Source organism: Triturus cristatus, chromosome 7 (genome assembly GCF_964204655.1).
Source record: "Triturus cristatus chromosome 7, aTriCri1.1, whole genome shotgun sequence".
Taxonomy (NCBI): Eukaryota; Metazoa; Chordata; class Amphibia; order Caudata; family Salamandridae; genus Triturus; species Triturus cristatus.
The window spans coordinates 85,200,330-85,220,765 of record NC_140590.1 but is presented as its reverse complement, the minus strand read 5'-3'; the positions used below and the strand labels follow the sequence as shown (position 1 = coordinate 85,220,765).

General features: G+C 47.7%; 1 protein-coding gene across 1 annotated transcript in view; it reads left to right on the top strand.

The window, feature by feature from the left end:
* Positions 1-224: 224 nt before the first annotated feature.
* Positions 225-20,436, top strand: part of LOC146808884 (phospholipase A2 inhibitor and Ly6/PLAUR domain-containing protein-like) — a 364,743-nt gene continuing 344,531 nt past the window's right edge. The window contains exon 1 of the mRNA XM_085615695.1: positions 225-332. Coding sequence (XP_085471821.1) covers positions 281-332 — 52 coding nt within the window. The 5' untranslated portion in view covers positions 225-280. The remainder of the gene's footprint in view (positions 333-20,436) is intronic.

The following is a 20,436-nucleotide window of genomic DNA, read 5'->3' as shown; positions in this document are numbered from 1 at the left end:
GTGTTGCAACAGAGGCTGGCAGCCGGCTACTACAAGCTGCTCAGATGAAAGAAGCGACCCTGACCAATCTAGTTACACCATACCCACATGCTATTTCACAATCACTAAATACAAGGAAGTGTAAGCTACGGTTAAACCTGCTAGAAACAAAACAATGGATGCAAGCCCGGCCCCCTGTGCACCTCACACTATATACTTCCACCCCATGGGCCCTCGCCACACTCTAAGCGACAGAGGACCAGAGCCCAGACGCACTCAGCGCCACCTGCTGTTCTGTAACATGAGGGTCATTCTAGCTGTCACCTGTATCCTGCCTGCTCTGCTGGCTAAAGGTGAGGCCTCTTCTCTCTATAACCTGTATCCTCTCTGCTCTACAGGCTGAAGGTGAGTGTCTCTCCGTCTCTATACCCTCCATCCTCTATGTTCTACAGGCTGAACATGGGTGTCTCCCTCTCTATACCCTGTATTCTCTCTTCTCTACAGGCCAAAGATAACACTCTCTCTCTCTCTCGCTCTCTCTCTCTCTATATATATATATATATATATATATATATATATATATATATATATATATATATATATATATATATATATATTGCTTAATACTCTTTCACCACATTTCCTTCCATCTGGATACTGGATACTGGATACAAAAGAGCACGGACCACAAAACCCTTTCGTAATACCGCTCTGTTTATTTTCGTAGTTACACAACAGGAACGGCAGCCATTACGCGTTTCGTCCCTCCCTGGGGACTTGATCACATGACGCGCATTTGCCAATAGGAATGCTTTTTATAGGATACACACTTTTTTTTCCAAGCTTGTTTTCTTCTATTTCGTTTTTTTCTCCTTTCTAATACATTAACTTTATGTATTGTGATTGTGCTTATATCTTAAAGTTGTTAATAACAACATTTAAAAGCTTGTAAAAGACATCAACTTATATTGCTTGTTTTGTTGTCATCAATATTTGAATCATTTAAATCTACGATTCAGACTTTGTTTTGTGGATAACAATAAAGTGCAAGTCATTGTGTGCAAATTTGCAATTGAATAAATAGATAAATAAATAAATAGTTAAATACTTAATAATATACAAATGAAACACCATTTTTTTGCTTAAAATACATCCATAAAATCACTAAAAGCAATATTATATGATGTTTAAATACATTGCCTTATATATATATATATATATAAAACTTGTAGCCTCTCTGTTCTACAAACTGAAGAGAACTTTCTCTCACTCTTTCTCTCTCGCTCTCTCTCTCTCTTGCTCGCTCGCTCTCTCTCTCTCTCTCACTCTCTCTAACCTGTATCCTCCCTGCTCTACAGGCTGAACATGAGTGTCTATCTCTCTCTATACCCTGTATCCTCTATGCTCTACAGGCTGAAGAGAACTCTCTCTCTCTCTCTCTCTCTCTCTCTCTCTCTCTCTCGCTCTCTCTCTCTAACTTGTATCCTCCTTGCTCTACAGGCTGAACATGAGTGTCTCTCTATCTCTCTCTATACCCTGTATCCTCTATGCTCTACAGGCTGAAGAAAACTCTCTCTCTATATATATAACTTGTATTCTCTCTGCCCTGCTGACCGAAGGTGAGGTTTTGTCTCTCTTTCATGTGGACCCCCTCTCCTCTTCCGGAAGAACAAGGGTCTTTCTCTCTCTCTCTCTCTATAACGTGTATCTTCTCTACTCTGCTGTGCGATGGTGCTTACTCTATAATGTGCACCCCTTCTGCTCTACAGTCTGAAGATGAGTCTCGCTCTTTCTCAATCTATATATATATACATACATACATATAACCTGTGTCCTCTCTGCTCTCCTTCATGCAATTGAAGTGCCTTTTTCCCCTCTGCAGCCTGTCTCCTCTCTGCTCTCTTTGCTAAGGGTGAGGTGCCCTCTCCCTCTCTCTCTAGCCTGTATCCTCTCTGCTCTCCTGGCAGAAGGTGCGGTGCCTCTCTCACCCACTGTATCATCTCTGTTCTCTTGGCAGAAGGTGCGGTGCCCTCTCTCACCCACTGTATTCTCTCTGCTCTCCTGGCAGAAGGTGCGGTGCCCTCTCTCTCTAGCCTGTATCCTCTCTGCTCTCCTGGCAGAAGGTGCGGTGCCCTCTTTCACCCACTGTATTGTCTCTGTTCTCCTGGCAGAAGGTGCGGTGCCCTCTCTCACCCACTGTATCCTCTCTGCTCTACTGGCAGAAGGTGCGGTGCCCTCTCTCACCCACTGTATTCTCTGTGCTCTCCTGGCAGAAGGTGCGGTGCCCTCTCTCTCTAGCCTGTATCCTCTCTGCTCTCCTGGCAGAAGGTGCGGTGCCCTCTCTCACCCACTGTATCCTCTGTGCTCTCCTGGCAGAAGGTGCGGTGCCCTCTCTCTCTAGCCTGTATCCTCTCTGCTTTCCTGGCAGAAGGTGCGGTGCCCTCTCTCACCCACTGTATCCTCTCTGTTCTCCTGGCAGAAGGTGCGGTGCCCTCTCTCACCCACTGTATCCTCTCTGCTCTCCTGGCAGAAGGTTCGGTGCCCTCTCTCTCTAGCCTGTATCCTCTCTGCTCTCCTGTTAGAAGGTGCGGTGCCCTCTCTCACCCACTGTATCCTCTCTGCTCTCCTGGCAGAAGGTGCGGTGCCCTCTCTCTCTAGCCTGTATCCTCTCTGCTCTCCTGGAAGAAGGTGTGGTGCCCTCTCTCACCCACTGTATCCTCTCTGCTCTTCTGGCAGAAGGTGCGGTGCCCTCTCTCTCTAGCCTGTATCCTCTCTGCTCACCTGGCAGAAGGTGCGGTGCCCTCTCTCACTCACTGTATCCTCTCTGCTCTCCTGGCAGAAGGTGCGGTGCCCTCTCTCACCCACTGTATCGTCTCTGTTCTCATTCTCGACTGTTCACTCACCATTAACTGACAGAGAAATGCTGTGTCCTCCACTTGCTTCAACACCCTCCGCATACTTTGCAAGACCTTCAAATGGATCCCCCCCGATGGCAGGAAGACCGTCACCCACGCACTCTTCACCAACAGACTGGACTAGGGAAACACCCTCTATGCCAGAATCAACAAAAAACACCCACGCAAACTCCAGACCATCCAGAATGCCGCATCCAGACTTATCCTCGATATCCCATGACAGGACCGCATCACCCAACACCTTCACAATCGCCACTGGCTCCCCATCAAAAAAAGAATACCTCTACGAACAAATCTCCTTCCATGCCCCCAAGAAAAACCTCCGCTCTGCCGACCTAGCCACAGTCCACAGGGCCAGAGTGGGTGGCAGAGCCTTCTCTTACACCGCGGCCAAGACCAAGCGCAAACTCCCCCACCGCATCAGACAAAGGCCAACACTGCACCAATTCAGAAAGTATCTCAAGACCTACAGAGTTACTCGTACCTCCCCTCCCCCAGCGCCTTAAGACCCTCACAGGTGAGTAGGCGCTTTAAAATCTCAGATTGATTGATTGATATAAGGCAAGCCTATTGGCTTTGCCAAGAGGTCACCACATTAAAATACCGATAACCACAAGTTTGAAATTCACCATAATATTAATAGAATAAGTAACCATGTTTAAACACAATCATCACTGTTAATAAAACATTTCAAAGTTTAGAAAACAGCACAGCCGATATACTAATTTGAATAAATCTCTAAAAATCTAAATAACAAGAGTCCGAGTTTTTTTTTAATGGGGGGTACCCATAGATGCAGATCCTACTTTCCTACAATTCCTCACAGGTAGAACACAAACAATAAGACTCCTGACCTTCCTCTCCGAACCTACAGAGATCAGATGTGGAGAACCCTAAGGATCCTCCCCCAAGCCCCAGGCTCTTCAACATCTACATGGCCCCTCCTCGCAACCATCATCAGAAAACACAGACTCAACATATCCTCATACATAGTCTCATACACCGACAACACCCTGCTCATTCTCTCTATCACCAAGGAGCTCGACAACACCAGGTGCAGTTTTCAAGAAGGGATGAAGGACGTTACAGCCTGGATGAGAAGCAGCTGCCTTAAGCTCAACTCAAAGAAACCAGAAGTCCTCATCCTCAGCTCCAACCCCTCCACATGGGACAGCTTCTGGTGCCCCCCCACCTCGGAAACCCACCCATGAGGACCATGCTCGCAACCTCTGCATCATTCTCAACTGTTCACTCACCATTAACTGACAGAGAAATGCTGTGTCCTCCACTTGCTTCAACACCCTCCGCATACTTCGCAAGACCTTCAAATGGATCCCCCCCGATGGCAGGAAGACCGTCACCCACGCACTCTTCACCAACAGACTGGACTAGGGAAACACCCTCTATGCCAGAATCAACAAAAAACACCCACGCAAACTCCAGACCATCCAGAATGCCGCATCCAGACTTATCCTCGATATCCCATGACAGAACCGCATCACCCAACACCTTCACAATCGCCACTGGCTCCCCGTCAAAAAAAGAATACCTCTACGAACAAATCTCCTTCCATGCCCCCAAGAAAAACCTCCGCTCTGCCGACCTAGCCACAGTCCACAGGGCCAGAGTGGGTGGCAGAGCCTTCTCTTACACCGCGGCCAAGACCATGCGCAAACTCCCTCACCGCATCAGACAAAGCCAAACACTGCACCAATTCAGAAAGTATCTCAAGACCTACAGAGTTACTTGTACCTCCCCTCCCCCAGCGCCTTAAGACCCTCACAGGTGAGTAGGCGCTTTAAAATCTCAGATTGATTGATTGATATAAGGCAAGCCTATTGGCTTTGCCAAGAGGTCACCACATTAAAATAACGATAACCACAAGTTTGAAATTCACCATAATATTAATAGAATAAGTAACCATGTTTAAACTCAATCATCACTGTTAATAAAACATTTCAAAGTTTAGAAAACAGCACAGCCGATATACTAATTTGAATAAATCTCTAAAAATCTAAATAACAAGAGTCCGAGTTTTTTTTTAATGCACCCAAGCCACATATATTACAATGACTGAACCAACCTCTAAAGATCCCTTCACTCACACGCAGTAGAACAAAAGCTTCAGCTCTGAAGTGGTTTGACAATCAACAAAAACTCTCCTTGGGTCATGAATTCAATGACCCTGCAGACCTATTGGTAGTTTTTCTATTGCTATAGATTAGGGATGCTGCACTCAATGCAACTCCATAAAACACAGGGAAGAAAGAATATTGAAATAAGGCCATTGCATGTCATTAGGGGGTGCTCCCAGAAGGAATAAGTCAATATTTAAACAGTTGGACTCCTGCCCATTGATTTCAAGCTGCTTTGTGTTTCCCCTTCTTTTCCTATTCTTTGTTTTTTAAACTGGATGCCACACTTCCACCCAGGGTACCCATAGCAGCAGTAGTTGCTGGGGGCAGCACAGGAAGCCACTCCCAGCTGCCCTGCCACTCCCCATACAAGCATGCACCTCAGGTGTGGTGCCCAGGAGCCAGTATTCTTGATACTGCCTGTGATGCAGGTGGGAGCTGGCTGGTGTGGATGGGCTTCTTTGGGCTTTTGTTTTAGGTCCTGGGGATTGGGTCTTGGAATATACTGTTGTGTGTCGGCCCCTGGGGAGATGGAGCCCCCTAGGGGCATTCTGTATATGGATGAGGGGGCCCACATACACACCTCCTTCATGAATAATATTAATCAAGATGCAACAATCTCCCTGCACTGGCCCAACCAGGGGTAGTTTTAGAACGCACTCTGTTCATCAATTTAAGTATATTAAAATAGGAAGTCCTTAAATGTGCATAACTCAGGCCTTTTGGGCTGATTTTTAAGGTCTTGGGCTCATTTTGCTCATGGTGGTGAGCTCTAGACATCTGGAGCAGTTTGAGCAAGGCTCCTGGCCTCCAAAGGCAATCTTCTGGGCAGCTGGATTTACTGGCTCCCTGCGCCAAACTCCTTTTCTGCCTGCCCTCCTCAGGTCCCATGGCCTCCTGGCCGTCTTGCAGGGCAAACAGGGTGGCAGTGGATTCCAGGTATTCCCCCAACTGGTCCTCAGCACTACTGACCTAGGAGAAACTCCTCTAGTCATGGGGATCAGCTGCAGGCACAGTCTTTAGTCTATCAGGGGCATCAGATGGCTTTGCCTTTCAGCTGTCCATGGTGTTTCTGCTGTTGCAGTCCAGGTCTCTGTCTCTGTGCAGGGGTTTATCATTGTGGCTGAAATGTTCTATTTGGCAGGCATCACTGGGCAATTTTAGGACATCACATTGTCCCTTCATCCCTGTCTCAACCCTCCTGCACAGCATTTTTCGACAATTGAATATGTCAGAACCCTTTTTTCCCCTAGGCAGAGCTCCTGTTTTCACCCACAGGTGTAGCTATGATAATGGGCAACCCTTCCCTTGTGGCTACTCCCAACCAGTTCAGATGCAAAGGAAGAAGGCAGGCCTGGTGACAGTTTCATCTACTTGTGTCAGGGGAATCATCTTTGAAGTGTAACTAGTACAGGGGTACAGCCACCAGGCCATCCTGTTATAGGAAAGCCAGCACCTGCCCACACCCAAGCCCTATGTCCTTTTTCAGGGAGAAAAATACGTCTTGCCACAATGAAGCTTTCTAGTAGCCAGGTGACAATTGGAGGATTACAAGATTTAGGCACAAAAATGATAACTTTCTAAAGTTGTTTCATAGTTAGACAAAATTTGTTTGCGCCATTAAATTGCATTTTGAACTACTATTTAAATGAGTCTGTGAAATATTTGTCTAGCTGCTACCATCTGCATTTTGCATTAACTAAAAGTAACAATGTAATGCAATTATTCCCTATTAAAGCAGCCAGCCTTACTACATGGGGGATAATTCACTGTAAGGACATGTTCAACATTAACCTCCACGTGTCCTACTTTGAAATATCATGTACCACGCCTTTATGGGCAATAAGCCCTACTTAGGGGTGGCTTATTATTGCCACTTGCTTTATGCTATTGACTTTGTAGTCCATTCTGGTGCACTGTTTCATCATGCGCGGCAACTAAAATGCAAATATTTCTCATTTTGTGCTTTGTGTGGCATGAAAGAAAGATTCATCCTAACTGAGTCATTTAGCCAGTGGCTCCCAGTCCTAGAGGCTGTATATGCTATTTTATCCATGTGGCAACTGTTTACAGAATTTTCACTGAGTGATGATGCCAAAGGCAAGAAATGGGAGGATCTTCGGTCACATATTGATAGTGATGTGAAAAAAAGTACACTCCCCTGCATTCTTACATTTTTACAGGAAAACATGACTACTGTAGTGGACGTAATCAAAAACCAGAATCTGAAAACACCCTTGTCTACCAAGTGTTCAGTGTAATTGGTGTAGATGTGAAACGTCTCCTTGGGAGTAGGCTGGATGACACTGTTAGTGACTTTGTTCCATGTTAGAATGCTTGCTACTTGCTAAGCAAGAAACGCTGCGGAACAAGTCAGGAAATGTTACAACAACCTCTCCTAGCACATTAAAGCCACCAGCTCAGTGGTAGAATTAAAACGAACAGAAAAGTGGGTTTATAAATAGGCCCTAGCCAGGGCAGCATCCTCATTTCCAGGAGTTAGAATACCCTCCCCTGTGAAATGCGTACAGTACATGTACACCTAGGTGCCGATTCCGATCCGTTAAAAAGATTTTGCATACGACTCGTATCCGTATATTTTTACGTACGAATCGTACAAGTGCCCTACAACCGGTGAAGTACGATTCGTACGTGAAAAATACATACGAATCGCTTCGGGAAAAGGGTACGAGAGGGAGCCGGACTGTTTTACGTAGAAATTGTAAAACTGAAGTCCGAGCGCGCAATTATGATCCGTACCGCCCGTCCGAATACACAAGCGCATGGAAAAGGCCCCGTACGGAGCGAACGCAGTACCACTCGTACCCGGGTAAACTTGTGCCCGGGATATGAGTCGTACAGCCCGCCCCTCCGCCCGCATATGTCAGCACCGTACCCCCGTATGTCAGCACCATACCCCCCCATGTCTGCACTGTACCCCAGCCCCGTACGTGTACGCGCCGTACCCTAGCCCCGTACTCCAGCCCGGTACATGTACGCACCGTACCCCAGCCCCGTACATGTACGCACCATACCCCAACACCATACCCCAGCCCCGTACTTGTACGCACAGTACCCCAGTGCCATACCCCAGCCCCGTACATGTACGCACCGTACCCCAGCACCCTACCCCAGCACCGTACATGTACGCACCGTACCCCAACACCGTACCCCAGCCCCGTACATGTACGCACCATACTCCAGCACCCTACCCCAGCCCCGTACATGTACGCACCGTACACCAACAACGTACCCCAGCCCCCTACATGTACTCACCGTACCCCAGCCCCTTACGCCAGCCCCGTACATGTACACACCGTACCCCAACACCATACCCCAGCCCCGTACTTGTACACACCGTACCCCAACACCATACCCCAGCCCCGTACTTGTACGCACAGTACCCCAGCGCCATACCCCAGCCCCGTACATGTACGCACCGTACCCCAACACCATACCCCAACACCATACCCCAGCCCCGTACTTGTACACACCGTACCCCAACACCATACCCCAGCCCCGTACTTGTACGCACAGTACCCCAGCGCCATACCCCAGCCCCGTACATGTACGCACCGTACCCCAACACCATACCACACCACCGTACCCCAGCACCGTCCCCCAGCATCGCATAAGTACGGACCTCACAACAACATTACATATAGAGCACGGGACAACAACAAGGTAAGGTGCGTACATACGCGAAAACGACTCGTACTGAACCAGGACACTGTAAAACAGCACAAGGAGGGTCGATTCGACTTGCACAACACCACAAAACACGTCTACACGTCTACAGTAGAAAATACATCTAAATGACTGACCTGACACATCCAAACAGGCAAACAGAGGCCCAAACTCACAACCACCTCTTATAACACACCCACCAAAATTTCAAACCCAGCCACACCCACAAATGGACCAATAAAAAGGGCCCACACACACAAACCATGAGCCTTTGCAACAGACCCACTGCTGACAGACACCACACACAAACAACTGCACCCATCCTTGTCAACGAAGTCATCAGAGTCGAGCCACAGCTCTTTGGAACATTGGTCAGACAGACCAGCATAGCAGAAAAATCACGCATGTGGCAGAGGATCGTCGACAGGGTGAATGCTGTTGCGCCCATAAGAAGGACCAGGCATGAATGCCAAGCCAGGTGGTACGATCTGCGGAGGGCAGTCAAGCGCAAAATGAAGGAGGACTACGCCCAGACCAACATCACTGAAGGTGCACTGCCCTGCAGACCGGTACATTACCATCCCTGGGAGGAGAGGGTGATGGCCATGCTTCCTCTGGTGGGTGTACACGGAGTCGAAGGAGTGGCAGAGCCTGGTGAGTACACAAACAACTTACGTAACATGGGGGTAATGGCATCCACACCCCAACTACACCAAATGCACGCAACTACCCCCAAGCCCTCACCGGACACAACCACACTCAAAAACTATGCTCATGCCACTAACATGTCCATGCCCTATTCACAAAGCAAGGCCATGCCATATCCCAGGCTACACAAACCACAAATCCAAGACTGGATGTCCGGAATGCTGGGAGGGTGGGGCTCACAAAACACATTGTTCAACTCAGAAGCAGGCACCATTGCCCTCAGCCCATATGGCCCAGGTACATACCCATGCACCATGCTCAATGCACAGGGACTGGCAAAGTACTGACAAGGTAGCTGACACTTGGCCCTGCTGTATGCAGCACAAGGCCCTCCTGTGACCACTGTACACTCAAACACCAACTCCACAAGCTCAGATATCTAGCACAGGAACTCACACTCACTGTCATGCCAGCATGCTCCATGAGGGGACAGACACATAACCTGGGAGACCCAATGCCAAATCACACTACACCCAACTGCAGGCCCTGTCACACACACCCCTTACACAAGCACACACCCCCGGAGAAGGCAACGGATTTACCCACTCTCACTATGGACATGTGACACAACAAGATCAATCCATAGCCAAATAAGCATCCAAGCCAAAAATCTACAGGTCAAACACTCAGGAGAACATATCAATCTGTCCCCCGCAACATACCCATCCACAAGTGAACATTGAGAGGAATACAAGGCACAGCCAACTACCTGGAGGAACTGTGCCAACTTGAATATGTATGAAACATGGATGTTATATGAAACAGCATTAACATTGTCTCTCTCTCACACTCAGGGCAACGTCATAAATCTCCCCCCAACAATGGGGGGGAAGAATCACAGTCCCAGGCTTGGCAGGAAGCTGATCCCACCGGCAGCGACGACTCTCACCACTCTGTGGATGACCCCAACCAACCTGGACCCTCTGGTGCCCAAGCCCCTGCAGCACCTGCTTCAGGTACATCTGTGCCAACCACCACCCCCATTGCTGCCACATCCCAGGAGACACCCAGGAGCCCTGCCCGCACAGAACAACAGAGCCAGTCTGACCAGGAGGGACAAGGTTCTCCAGGCACCCAGGAGGAGGTAGACAACCCCGCAAATCCCATCCCTCAGGGGTCGTGTGGGCAGGGGTGGTGGGAGTGGAGGCAGGCGGAGGTGCGAACCTGACCAGCCAGCTGAGGGAACCGGTATGTCACACATACGCCACATCCTGGACACATACCGGTGTGACACCAGGGGCATCAGCCAGGTAGTGGGGACCCTCATAGAGATAAAGGGGACCCTCAACGAACCAGCAGGCCGAGAAACATGCCAGTCAACAACAACACCAAGGACGGATGGAGGCAAGACTGGCTGAGCTCCTGGCGGTGCAAACGGACATGAGCCGTTCACTCCATCGGATCGCCGAAAACATGGGCAACCCTCCCTGTGCCCCCAGACGAAGACCACCACCAGCCACAGGGAGGGAGGAGGAGGAGGAATCGTCCGACGGAGCGCCACAAACATCATCAAGGCCTGCATCTGAGGGTCCCCCGAGGAAGGTGGGTCGTCCACGGAAAAGACCGTGAGAGGCAGCGGACCATCCACATCTCCCAGGTCACCTGGCCCTCTGGCGCAACAGCAGCACCTCATCCAATGACATTCTCTGCCACATGGACTTGCTGGTCACAGTCTGACCAATGATGACCGACACTGTGGTCTGGACTCTGATGACTTCAAATGCAAAGGATCCCATCTCCCCCCTTGGATTCTATGCACACTATATAGCACCTATTTGTCCACACTAAACACGCCCCCCACAGAGAATATATCTTCATTTCTTTACTCATATGTTGCAGTCATTTTGCATGAGTACACAACCTACGTGTGGGGAAATGTCAAACTATGCCTGAGCGTTGAAGTAACTCCAGCCATCCATACCCTGGGATCTGAGTCTGGTACAGGACACACATGGGTCACAATGTATTATCCAATACAGACATGGAGCACAATACTCACCCGTGATGGCCTCAAGCTGCTGAGGGAGGGCTTCCAATACTGTGCGGACAGACCAATTTTGAAGAGTAACATTAAGGCGTAGAGGTCATGGCTCATGTGGATGTTCCCGGGGAGGGAGTACCAGGTATGTTTTGCCAGGTGGGAGAACTATGTCCTGCATGCTGGAGTATGGTGGATGTGAAGAATGGTGGCCAGGGCAAGGTTGGATGCATGGAGTTGGCCCAACGGGGTCTTGGATGACAGACGTCCAAGGTTGGTTTGGGGTCTGGGCCTGTGGACTGCCTCCTGAGTGTGGGTGAGGAGTCTGAAGGTCATCCTGCAGCAGACAGTGATCCATAGCAGCTATCTCTGGTGGACGGTGATGTGGCTGGGGTGCGGGATGTTGAAGCTGAGGTGTGCAGATGCACCCTGGATGTGGACAAGTTTCCCGTGAGTTTTGATGTACTTGCTCCGTAGAGTGCGGGGCAGTAGTAGACACGGCTGTTGTTGTGGACCTGGGAGATGGTCTGTCTTTCCTTGGAGTGGATCTATCTGTGGATCATGTGCATCATGCAGAGGGTGTTGCAGCATGACGTACAGATACAGGTGATTTGCATGGCAAATGTGAGCTACGAATCCATGATGCACACCGTCTTGTGTGCGTGGCCACTGGGTGCTTGTGCAGGGCCCTGGCGGGTGGGACACAAGGAGTTGACCCAGCTTTAAGGGGACAATCCTCAGATGATTACCTCAGTCCTGTACAAGTCCAGCCTCATGTGGCTGATTTTCAGCCATTCATCAACGGACCTCATGCCTTCTTGAATGTTGGAACTGGCAACGGCAGCGTCTCTGGTGAGGGTGATGAGCACCTGGCTATCAATGGCATACGAGCTGATGATGAGGTTCTGTGCGCATGTGATGTTGGAGAGCGGGGTCCTGGACACATTGAAGATTGACACGCTGAGAGATGATCCCTGGGCCATGTGCCAGATGACGCCACTATACTACATGCTGAAGGCTTGAGTCCCACTCCCATGGCCTTGCTGGTGTACGGAGCCGGTGGTGAGTAGGAGGGACATGACCTGGTTGGTGTGACAGGGCCTGGAAGGCGGGGCAGTGCTGTGTAGGCAGTTGGAGTTGCACACTCAGCATGCAAAGGTGTCGTGTGTGCGCTTAGGGTATGCCTGAGAGCAGGCAGTTGATTTTCGGATGGACATTGCTTGGAGGGTGGCTGCAACATCAGACTGTAGTGTGATGTGGGTCATGCAAGGACATGAGGGTTGTGCAATGTGCACGTTGCATGCACTGACGGTCCTGCCTTTGGCACCGCGTGTCCGTAACAGTGGCACAGACAAGCTGATGACAGCCAAATGAATGGGTGGAGGGAGGAAGGGAGGAGCATCTTTGAGGCGTGTGTGTTGCCAAAAGTAGAACACAAAGACAAGGATGTCAGAAAGGACAACTGCAACAGGCGTATTTAAAGGAATGAGTGTCCAGTTACCCATGGCACACCCAGAGAAAATAGATGCACAATCACCAAAGATCTGAAGATATGTCTAGGCAAGAGTTTTGGTCTTATATTTTCAGGGAAAAGATTTCCAAATCAGTACTGTTTGATCCAATGGAATGGGTCATTTGTTTATACTTTATTCGTAATAGTGAATATAGAGAAAGAGATGGCACAGCCAACACGTGTTTCGCCCCCTACAAGGCCATCCGGCCTGGGGCTTCCTCAGGGCTGTACATGTACTATGTAACAGAACGCAATAATTATCATGCGGTTGGTGATGTGAGCATATTGTCAAGAAGTGTGAAGGATAGATAATGCGGGGTTAGTCAGAGAGACAGAGAGAAGAGGAAAAGAAAGGGGAAAAGATTTATAAAGATAAGGATGTAGATGGTGTGCGTTAACAGGAGTGTATAGGAGGGGAAGCGAAAGGGAAACGATTCAGAGTGAGATTGAGTGTAAATTTAATAATCAGATGAAGATTAGTATAGGAAAGGCAAGGAGGATGTGGTAGAAAAGTCACAATTTAATGGGGATGTCAGCGTAAGGTGGAAATGAGATTATAGTGAGTAGGTGGAAGTAGAAATGAGTAGTTCGTATATTAGGGTTAAAATGTATTGGATGGCATATATACGGCATAGAACAAAAAGGTGCCCATGGATGTTAGTTATTTAGATTTTAATTTTTGGACAGTACGTCGTGCCCACAGTTAATGCAAAGTCATGCAGTCAGGAGTGAATATAGTAGGGAATGGAGAGTAGATGATAATTAGGAAAGAGTGGCGAGAAGGAGGAAATTGGCATTATACATATGTTAATCAAACATTTCATTGTTAAGAAACGAGATTGAGAAAGGTCAACAAAACAGTCACATGGTTATCAATGAAAGAGAGATAGTATTAAATATATTATCATTTGCAGACATAAAAGAAAAATGCGTGCGTATGTACATCATGTTGTCAGTGAGATCGCAGTTGTGCCAGAGCACCCATGCATACATGAAAGGAAAAAGGGTCAGAGCAAAAGCAGATAATTGTTTTAGGCGGTAATAGTAGCCAAATTTTGCCAAGGCGTATTGGTATTAGATTTGAAATTTTAAAGATAAACAGGTAGGACAATAAAAATAAGGAATTGTATATTTACATTATAGTAATTGGCATCAGGGGCAGCGGGGCCATGGGTTGTATGTATTGTCGAGAAAGAGGAGATCAAATTAGTATATATTGCTGCATCGTCGGTTATCAGCGCGGTAAGGTGTGCGTGAAGGAGTGATCAGGCATTTCAATGGGGAGGCTAATCAATGAGTCGATAACTGTACTGGTTCCACGTTGAACACATCGTCGTGTTGGTGAAGTAAACGTGAAGAAGTGATCAGAAGTTTCAAAAAGGAAACGGATGAATGAGACGATAGCTTAACAGGGTCGCACGGTGATTATATCGTCGTGTTGGAGCGATGGTGGTTTAGTGAGGGTCTATACATGCATATTGATAAATAGAAGGTTATATCTGAGGGCCGATGTTGGCAAACAATCAGATGCGGTCTAATAAGGTCGAATCTCAGTCAAAAAATCTTTTAAAGGTGAGGCGGTAGTTGTATGTAAAGTGTGTTCGTAAAGGTCCGGATGCGGTGCAGGTGACTGCAAAGTGAAACGGAGAAGGAGTGTATTCTACTCGATAAGTACTATACGTGGGCGATGTTAAAATATGTCACTCCTTCTTCTTTTCCAAATTATCTTATTTGTATCTTACACGTTGTATTATGCCCTTTTTTTTCACGCAATTTTATTTTGTTTACTTCAAAATTGGTCCTTTATTATCTCATTTACTAGCCCTGTCTCTATTTACACAATCCTCCCCTCCTTGACCATATACATAAATTACCCCGATCCAAAATGGCGTTAGTCCGCAATTGCCATTCCCTTCCGGGTCATAAACCGGAAACACTCATACCTGACGTACAAATGGCTGTCTGTGATTTTGGCTTGACACTTACGTGAAGCCGAAGGAATCCACATTACGAGGCATTAGCCGAGACTTAAGGTAAGCGCAACCACGGCTTTTAGACGGCCATTTTGAAAGACTATCAACTTACCCGTCACAATAGTCACTCTTTGTTTATTCCTCCCCATAGAATCCAAATTTATTATTACTCTAAACAGCGTGAGAAGCTAAAACGGAACCACCCGGTAAGAACCGAACTGATTGCACTATGAGATCCCTATAGCACTGCCCCAATAGCTCTCATAAGTGCACTTCTGAGCTTAAGCACACATCGCCCACGTATAGTACTTATCGAGTAGAATACACTCCTTCTCCGTTTCACTTTGCAGTCACCTGCGCTGCATCCGGACCTTTACGAACACACTCTACATACAACTACCGCCTCACCTTTAAAAGTTTTTTTGACTGAGATTCGACCTTATTAGACCGCATCTGATTGTTTGCCGACATCGTCCCTCAGATATAACCTTCTATTTATCAATATGCATGCATAGACCCTCACTAAACCACCATCGCTCCAACACGACGATATAATCACCGTGCGACCCTGTTAAGCTATCGTCTCATTCATCCGTTTCCTTTTTGAAACTTCTGATCACTTCTTCACGTTTACTTCACCAACACGACGATGTGTTCAACGTGGAACCAGTACAGTTATCGACTCACTTATTAGCCTCCCCATTGAAACGCCTGATCACTCCTTCACGCACACCTTACCGTGCTGATAACCGACAATGCAGCTATATATACTAATTTGATCTCCTCTTTCTCGACAATATATACAACCCATGGCCCTGCTGCCCCTGATGCCGATTACTATAATGTAAACATACAATTCCTTATTTTTAGTGTCCCACCTGTTTGTCTTTAAAATCTCAAATCTAATACCAATACGGCGTGGCACAATTTGGCTACTATTGCTGCCTAAAACAATTATCTGCTTTTGCTCTGACCCTTTTTCCTTTCATGTATGCGTGGGTGCTCTGGCACAACTGCGATCTCACTGACAACATGATGTACATACGCGCGCATTTTTTTTTATGTCTGCAAATGATAATATATTTAATACTATCTCTCTTTCATTGATAACCATGTGACTGTTTTGTTGACCTTTCTCAATCCCGTTTCTTAACAATGAAATGTTTGATTAACATATGTATAATGCCAATTTCCTCCTTCTCGCCACTCTTTCCTAATTTACCATCTACTCTCCATTCCCTACTATATTCACTCCTGACTGCATGACTTTGCATTAACTGTGGGTACGTCGTACTGTCCAAAAACTTAAAATCTAAATAACTAACATCCATGGGCACCTATTTGTCCTATGCCGTATATATGCCATCCAATACATTTTAACCCTAATATAGGAACTACTAATTTCTACTTCCACCTACTCACTATAATCTCATTTCCACCTTACGCTGACATCCCCATTAAATTGTGACTTTTCTACCACATCCTCCATGCCTTTCCTATACTAATCTTCATCCGATTATTAAACTTACGCTCAATCTCACTCTGAATCGTTTCCCTTTCGCTTCCCCTCCTATACACTCCTGTTAACGCACACCATCTACATCCTTATCTTCATAAATCTTTTCCCCTTTCTTTTCCTCTTCTCTCTGTCTCTCTGACTAACCCCGCATTATCTATCCTTCACACTTCTTGACAATATGCTCACATCACCAACCACATGATAATCATTGCGTTCTGTTACATTGTACATGTACAGCCCTGAGGAAGCCCCAAGCCGGATGGCCTTGTAGGGGGCGAAACACGTGTTGGCTGTGCCATCTCTTTCTCTATATTCACTATTACGAATAAAGTATAAACAAATGACCCATTCCATGAGATCAAACAGTACTGATTTGGAAATCTTTTCCCTGAAAATATAAGACCAAAACTCTTGCCTAGATATATCTTCAGAACTTTACCTTGAATTAGGGGGATAGGGGCCTCCACCCCTGTTATGGGCAAGAACCAGTACAAGAAGGATATATGCTTATTTTACGGCTAGTAAGGGATTGGGACCTTTTTCCCCTCATTTCCTGAAATCACAATCACCAAAGATGACTGACACAGGATCAGGAAACTGACGGCCGAGCTGCGCACAGGAGACACACCCTCAGCAGGTGTTGACGGCCCGTTGTGGGGACCAACATGCCCAAATACATACACAATCATGGATTTCATGCACAATAGAGATTCTAATCCATGAAGAACTGCATGCATGTTGCTAATCTACACATAGACTCATATGCACAATCTTTGACAACTATGCCAGAGATGCCGCATGCAAAGTGGCAAAAGACCTGCATTGACAGAGATGAGGCACCTTGATGGGTGAGGAACACCTTTATTATTCAGGCTCACACTAAGGGAAATGCATCAATATGAACAGACTCACAGGTCATTTGGATGAACATGTGGGACCTACACTGGACACCCCCTTCACAACACAGATGTTGGAAATCCAATTGAACTGGCACACAAGTGAAGGGGGTGAGCCAAACACCCCCTGCTGCACACGGAGAGGCTGCAATTCCCCATTGAGCCTCTTATGGGAATGTCCCACACTATGTCCACCCGTAGCATCCCGTGTGTTTCTGAGGGAAGTTTTACACACATTGATGCCTTCATCAGAATCCACAAACCATTACAGATGACTGTCACGAAGGGTGACTATCAATTCATGGGAGTCATGCTACATGTCATGTGCCCCATGGTGAGTCGACATGTATTCATGGTAACACAACATGCACAGGAGCAGTCCACACACATTCCAAACACGTACCACCCCCAAAACGCCTTGCTGCAATCCTTACCCAAAATGACTTTTCACCATGTCCGTGCATGGAACGCTGATTCAGCACACGTTGCAATACTCATGAGGAATAGCAGGAGGCCAACGATGACACGAGCAGACAACATGCGCAAGAACCTGGGGATGACAGACACACAACAAGTCAGCGAAAAGATAGTTATCCGCATATATGGTCATTTACTCTACAGGAATAATGTTGTCACCATGCTAATTTAAAATTTAGTGTCTCAGCTAAAATGTGTGGAATGACATCATCACTCGAGTGACACATCAGAACACACCTCTCAGTCACTGCCTTCTCCACTGCCATGTTGTGCAGCATGCAGCACACGAGGAAGATTTTGCAGACCTTCGCTGGTGCATATGGGAGGGACCCGCCTGTCTCGTGAAGGCACCGGAATTGGCTCTTCAGGAGTCCAAACGTCCTCTCAATCACGCGCCTGGTGTGCCCGTGTGCGTTGTTGTAACGGTGATCTGCAGCTGATCTTGGGTTGTGGAGAGGCGTCATCAGCCATGGCATGTTGGGATAGCCAGAGTCCCCTACATGGAAACATCATGTAAAGAAGTGGGTCAGGAGATGCCGTAAGATACAAAGATACCGCTAAACACAGGACAAACAGAGTATACCCACCAACAAGACATGCTCGTTCGTTTTGCAGCCGCAGCATCATTTGTGGTACCCTGCTATGCCTCATGATGTAGGCATCGTGTGCTGACCCTGGAAAACGTGCACAGACACGGGAAATCAGCATGTTAGCAAGACACACCATAAGGGCCTTAATAGAGTGGTAATGTTTACGGTTGCGATAGGCTACCTCCTGTGCCTGTGGTGGTACCAAAGCCACATGTGTCCCATCAATGGACCCAATTACATGGGGCATCCCTCCCAGGGCATAGAAATCACCCTTGACACCTGTCAACTGCTCAGGAGTGGGAAAATGGATGAATTCATCCAGGTGCTCCAACATGGCTTCTAAAACATCATGCAGGACACGGCTGAACATCGTCTGTGACATGCCACCAACATCAGCTATGGTGAATTGAAACGTACCTGTGGCAAAAAAATGTAGGGCTGCCATCACCTTCATCTTGGGAGTCAGCGCAGTAGGATACCTGTGTCGCGGTTGGAGGTGTGGTTCCAGCCTGGTGGTCAAGTCCTCAATCAACTGTTGAGAGAATCTGTAACGTCTTATGCAGTCACGTTCCCTCATGGCACCCAAGTCTGGCATTGGTCGGGGGAGAGGCGGTGCCGTGCAGAAAATTGGAATGAATAACGAAGAGTGAGAACATAACGACATCAATGTCAATGAACTGAGCACATGCTCAACTGCTAATACACATCTGCTAAATACAGAGGGCCCGATTCACAGACCTAACTTAAGACAAAATCCTAAACTTACTACCATTTTCGTATTCACAGAAGGCACTTACTCATTTTGGCATTCACAGAAGACAATTACTCACTTTGGTATTCACAGAAGTTAGGAGTCCTAACTTTAGGACTCCTAAATGCCTTCTGTGAATACAGAAAGTCTTAAAATTAGGATTTTTCTCACTTTGTGTGTGAGTTGAGTGGAGCTGTGGTGAGAGTGTCTAAGTGATGTGTACGCCCCCTGGACATTGATGTGTGTGAATGTTCCTTGTCATGTGGGTGAGTGTCTATGTGGAGTGTTGCCCACAGCTGCATGGAGGAGGCAACAGCTATACCCATCTGATGTCAGAAGTAATCCGTGCTGTGTGTCTGACTTGATGTGCTAGCCCCACACCTGTGACACCCCACAGGCAAGTGGCACATGTGCAGAGTGAGGTCGGTGTCCGCTGTTGCCAATGGCAGGTGATTGATCTGTGCCTGTGTGTGTCTGTGTACTCTGCTGAGGTTGCGTCAGTGGCCTGGGGCATGTGACTGCTTTGAAGTGCTGTCCATCAGCCTGGTGTTGCTTGTGATGCACAGTGTGTGCCATGATCAGGGAGTGTGTCGCACCCCTCATGCCACCTGTGTACTTTCAATGCCATGTCGTGCATTGGGGCTTCCACAGAGGACAATGTCCATATGACAAAGATGCTATTCCTTGGCAGCATCCTATGCCCTGTTGAACATATCAAAGATGTTCAATTGTGTGTCTCTGTGACATGGATCAGGTGTAGTGATGTAGTCTCACTTTGTCATCCTCACAGGTAACTGCCTACGAGAAGGGGAAGATCTGGAAGCGGGCCATCAGGGCCGTGATACCGGCGGAGGGTCGCAGTCGGCGCCTAGCCCAAGTGAGAAAAAGATGGCAGGACATTCGGTGCTGGACCCGGAGGATCGCTCGGGTCCAGCTAAAGCTCTCACCTCCACGCCGCCACGGCGGACGCCGACGCCTGACCCACCAGATGAAGCGTGTCCTGGCGGTGGTCTTCCCTGACATGGATAGGCAGTTCCAGGAGAGACAGCAGCAAGGAGGGGGTAGGTACATGTGTGTTTGTTGTATGTCCCCAGCTTTTGGAAGTGCTCGGTCGCCTGGATACACTGCCAGGGTTTATATGTGCAGTGCATATCCTGTTCCCCAAAGTTAACCGGTGCTCTTATCCCTCCCTTCCCCTCCTTGACATGTGTTCCCTGGTCTGTGTGTAATCACTATTGCACATGGTCATCTAGGCTGCCAGTTACTCCAAGTGCACGTTGCTTTCTGCATCATGTGGGGGGGGGGGGTCTGTGAC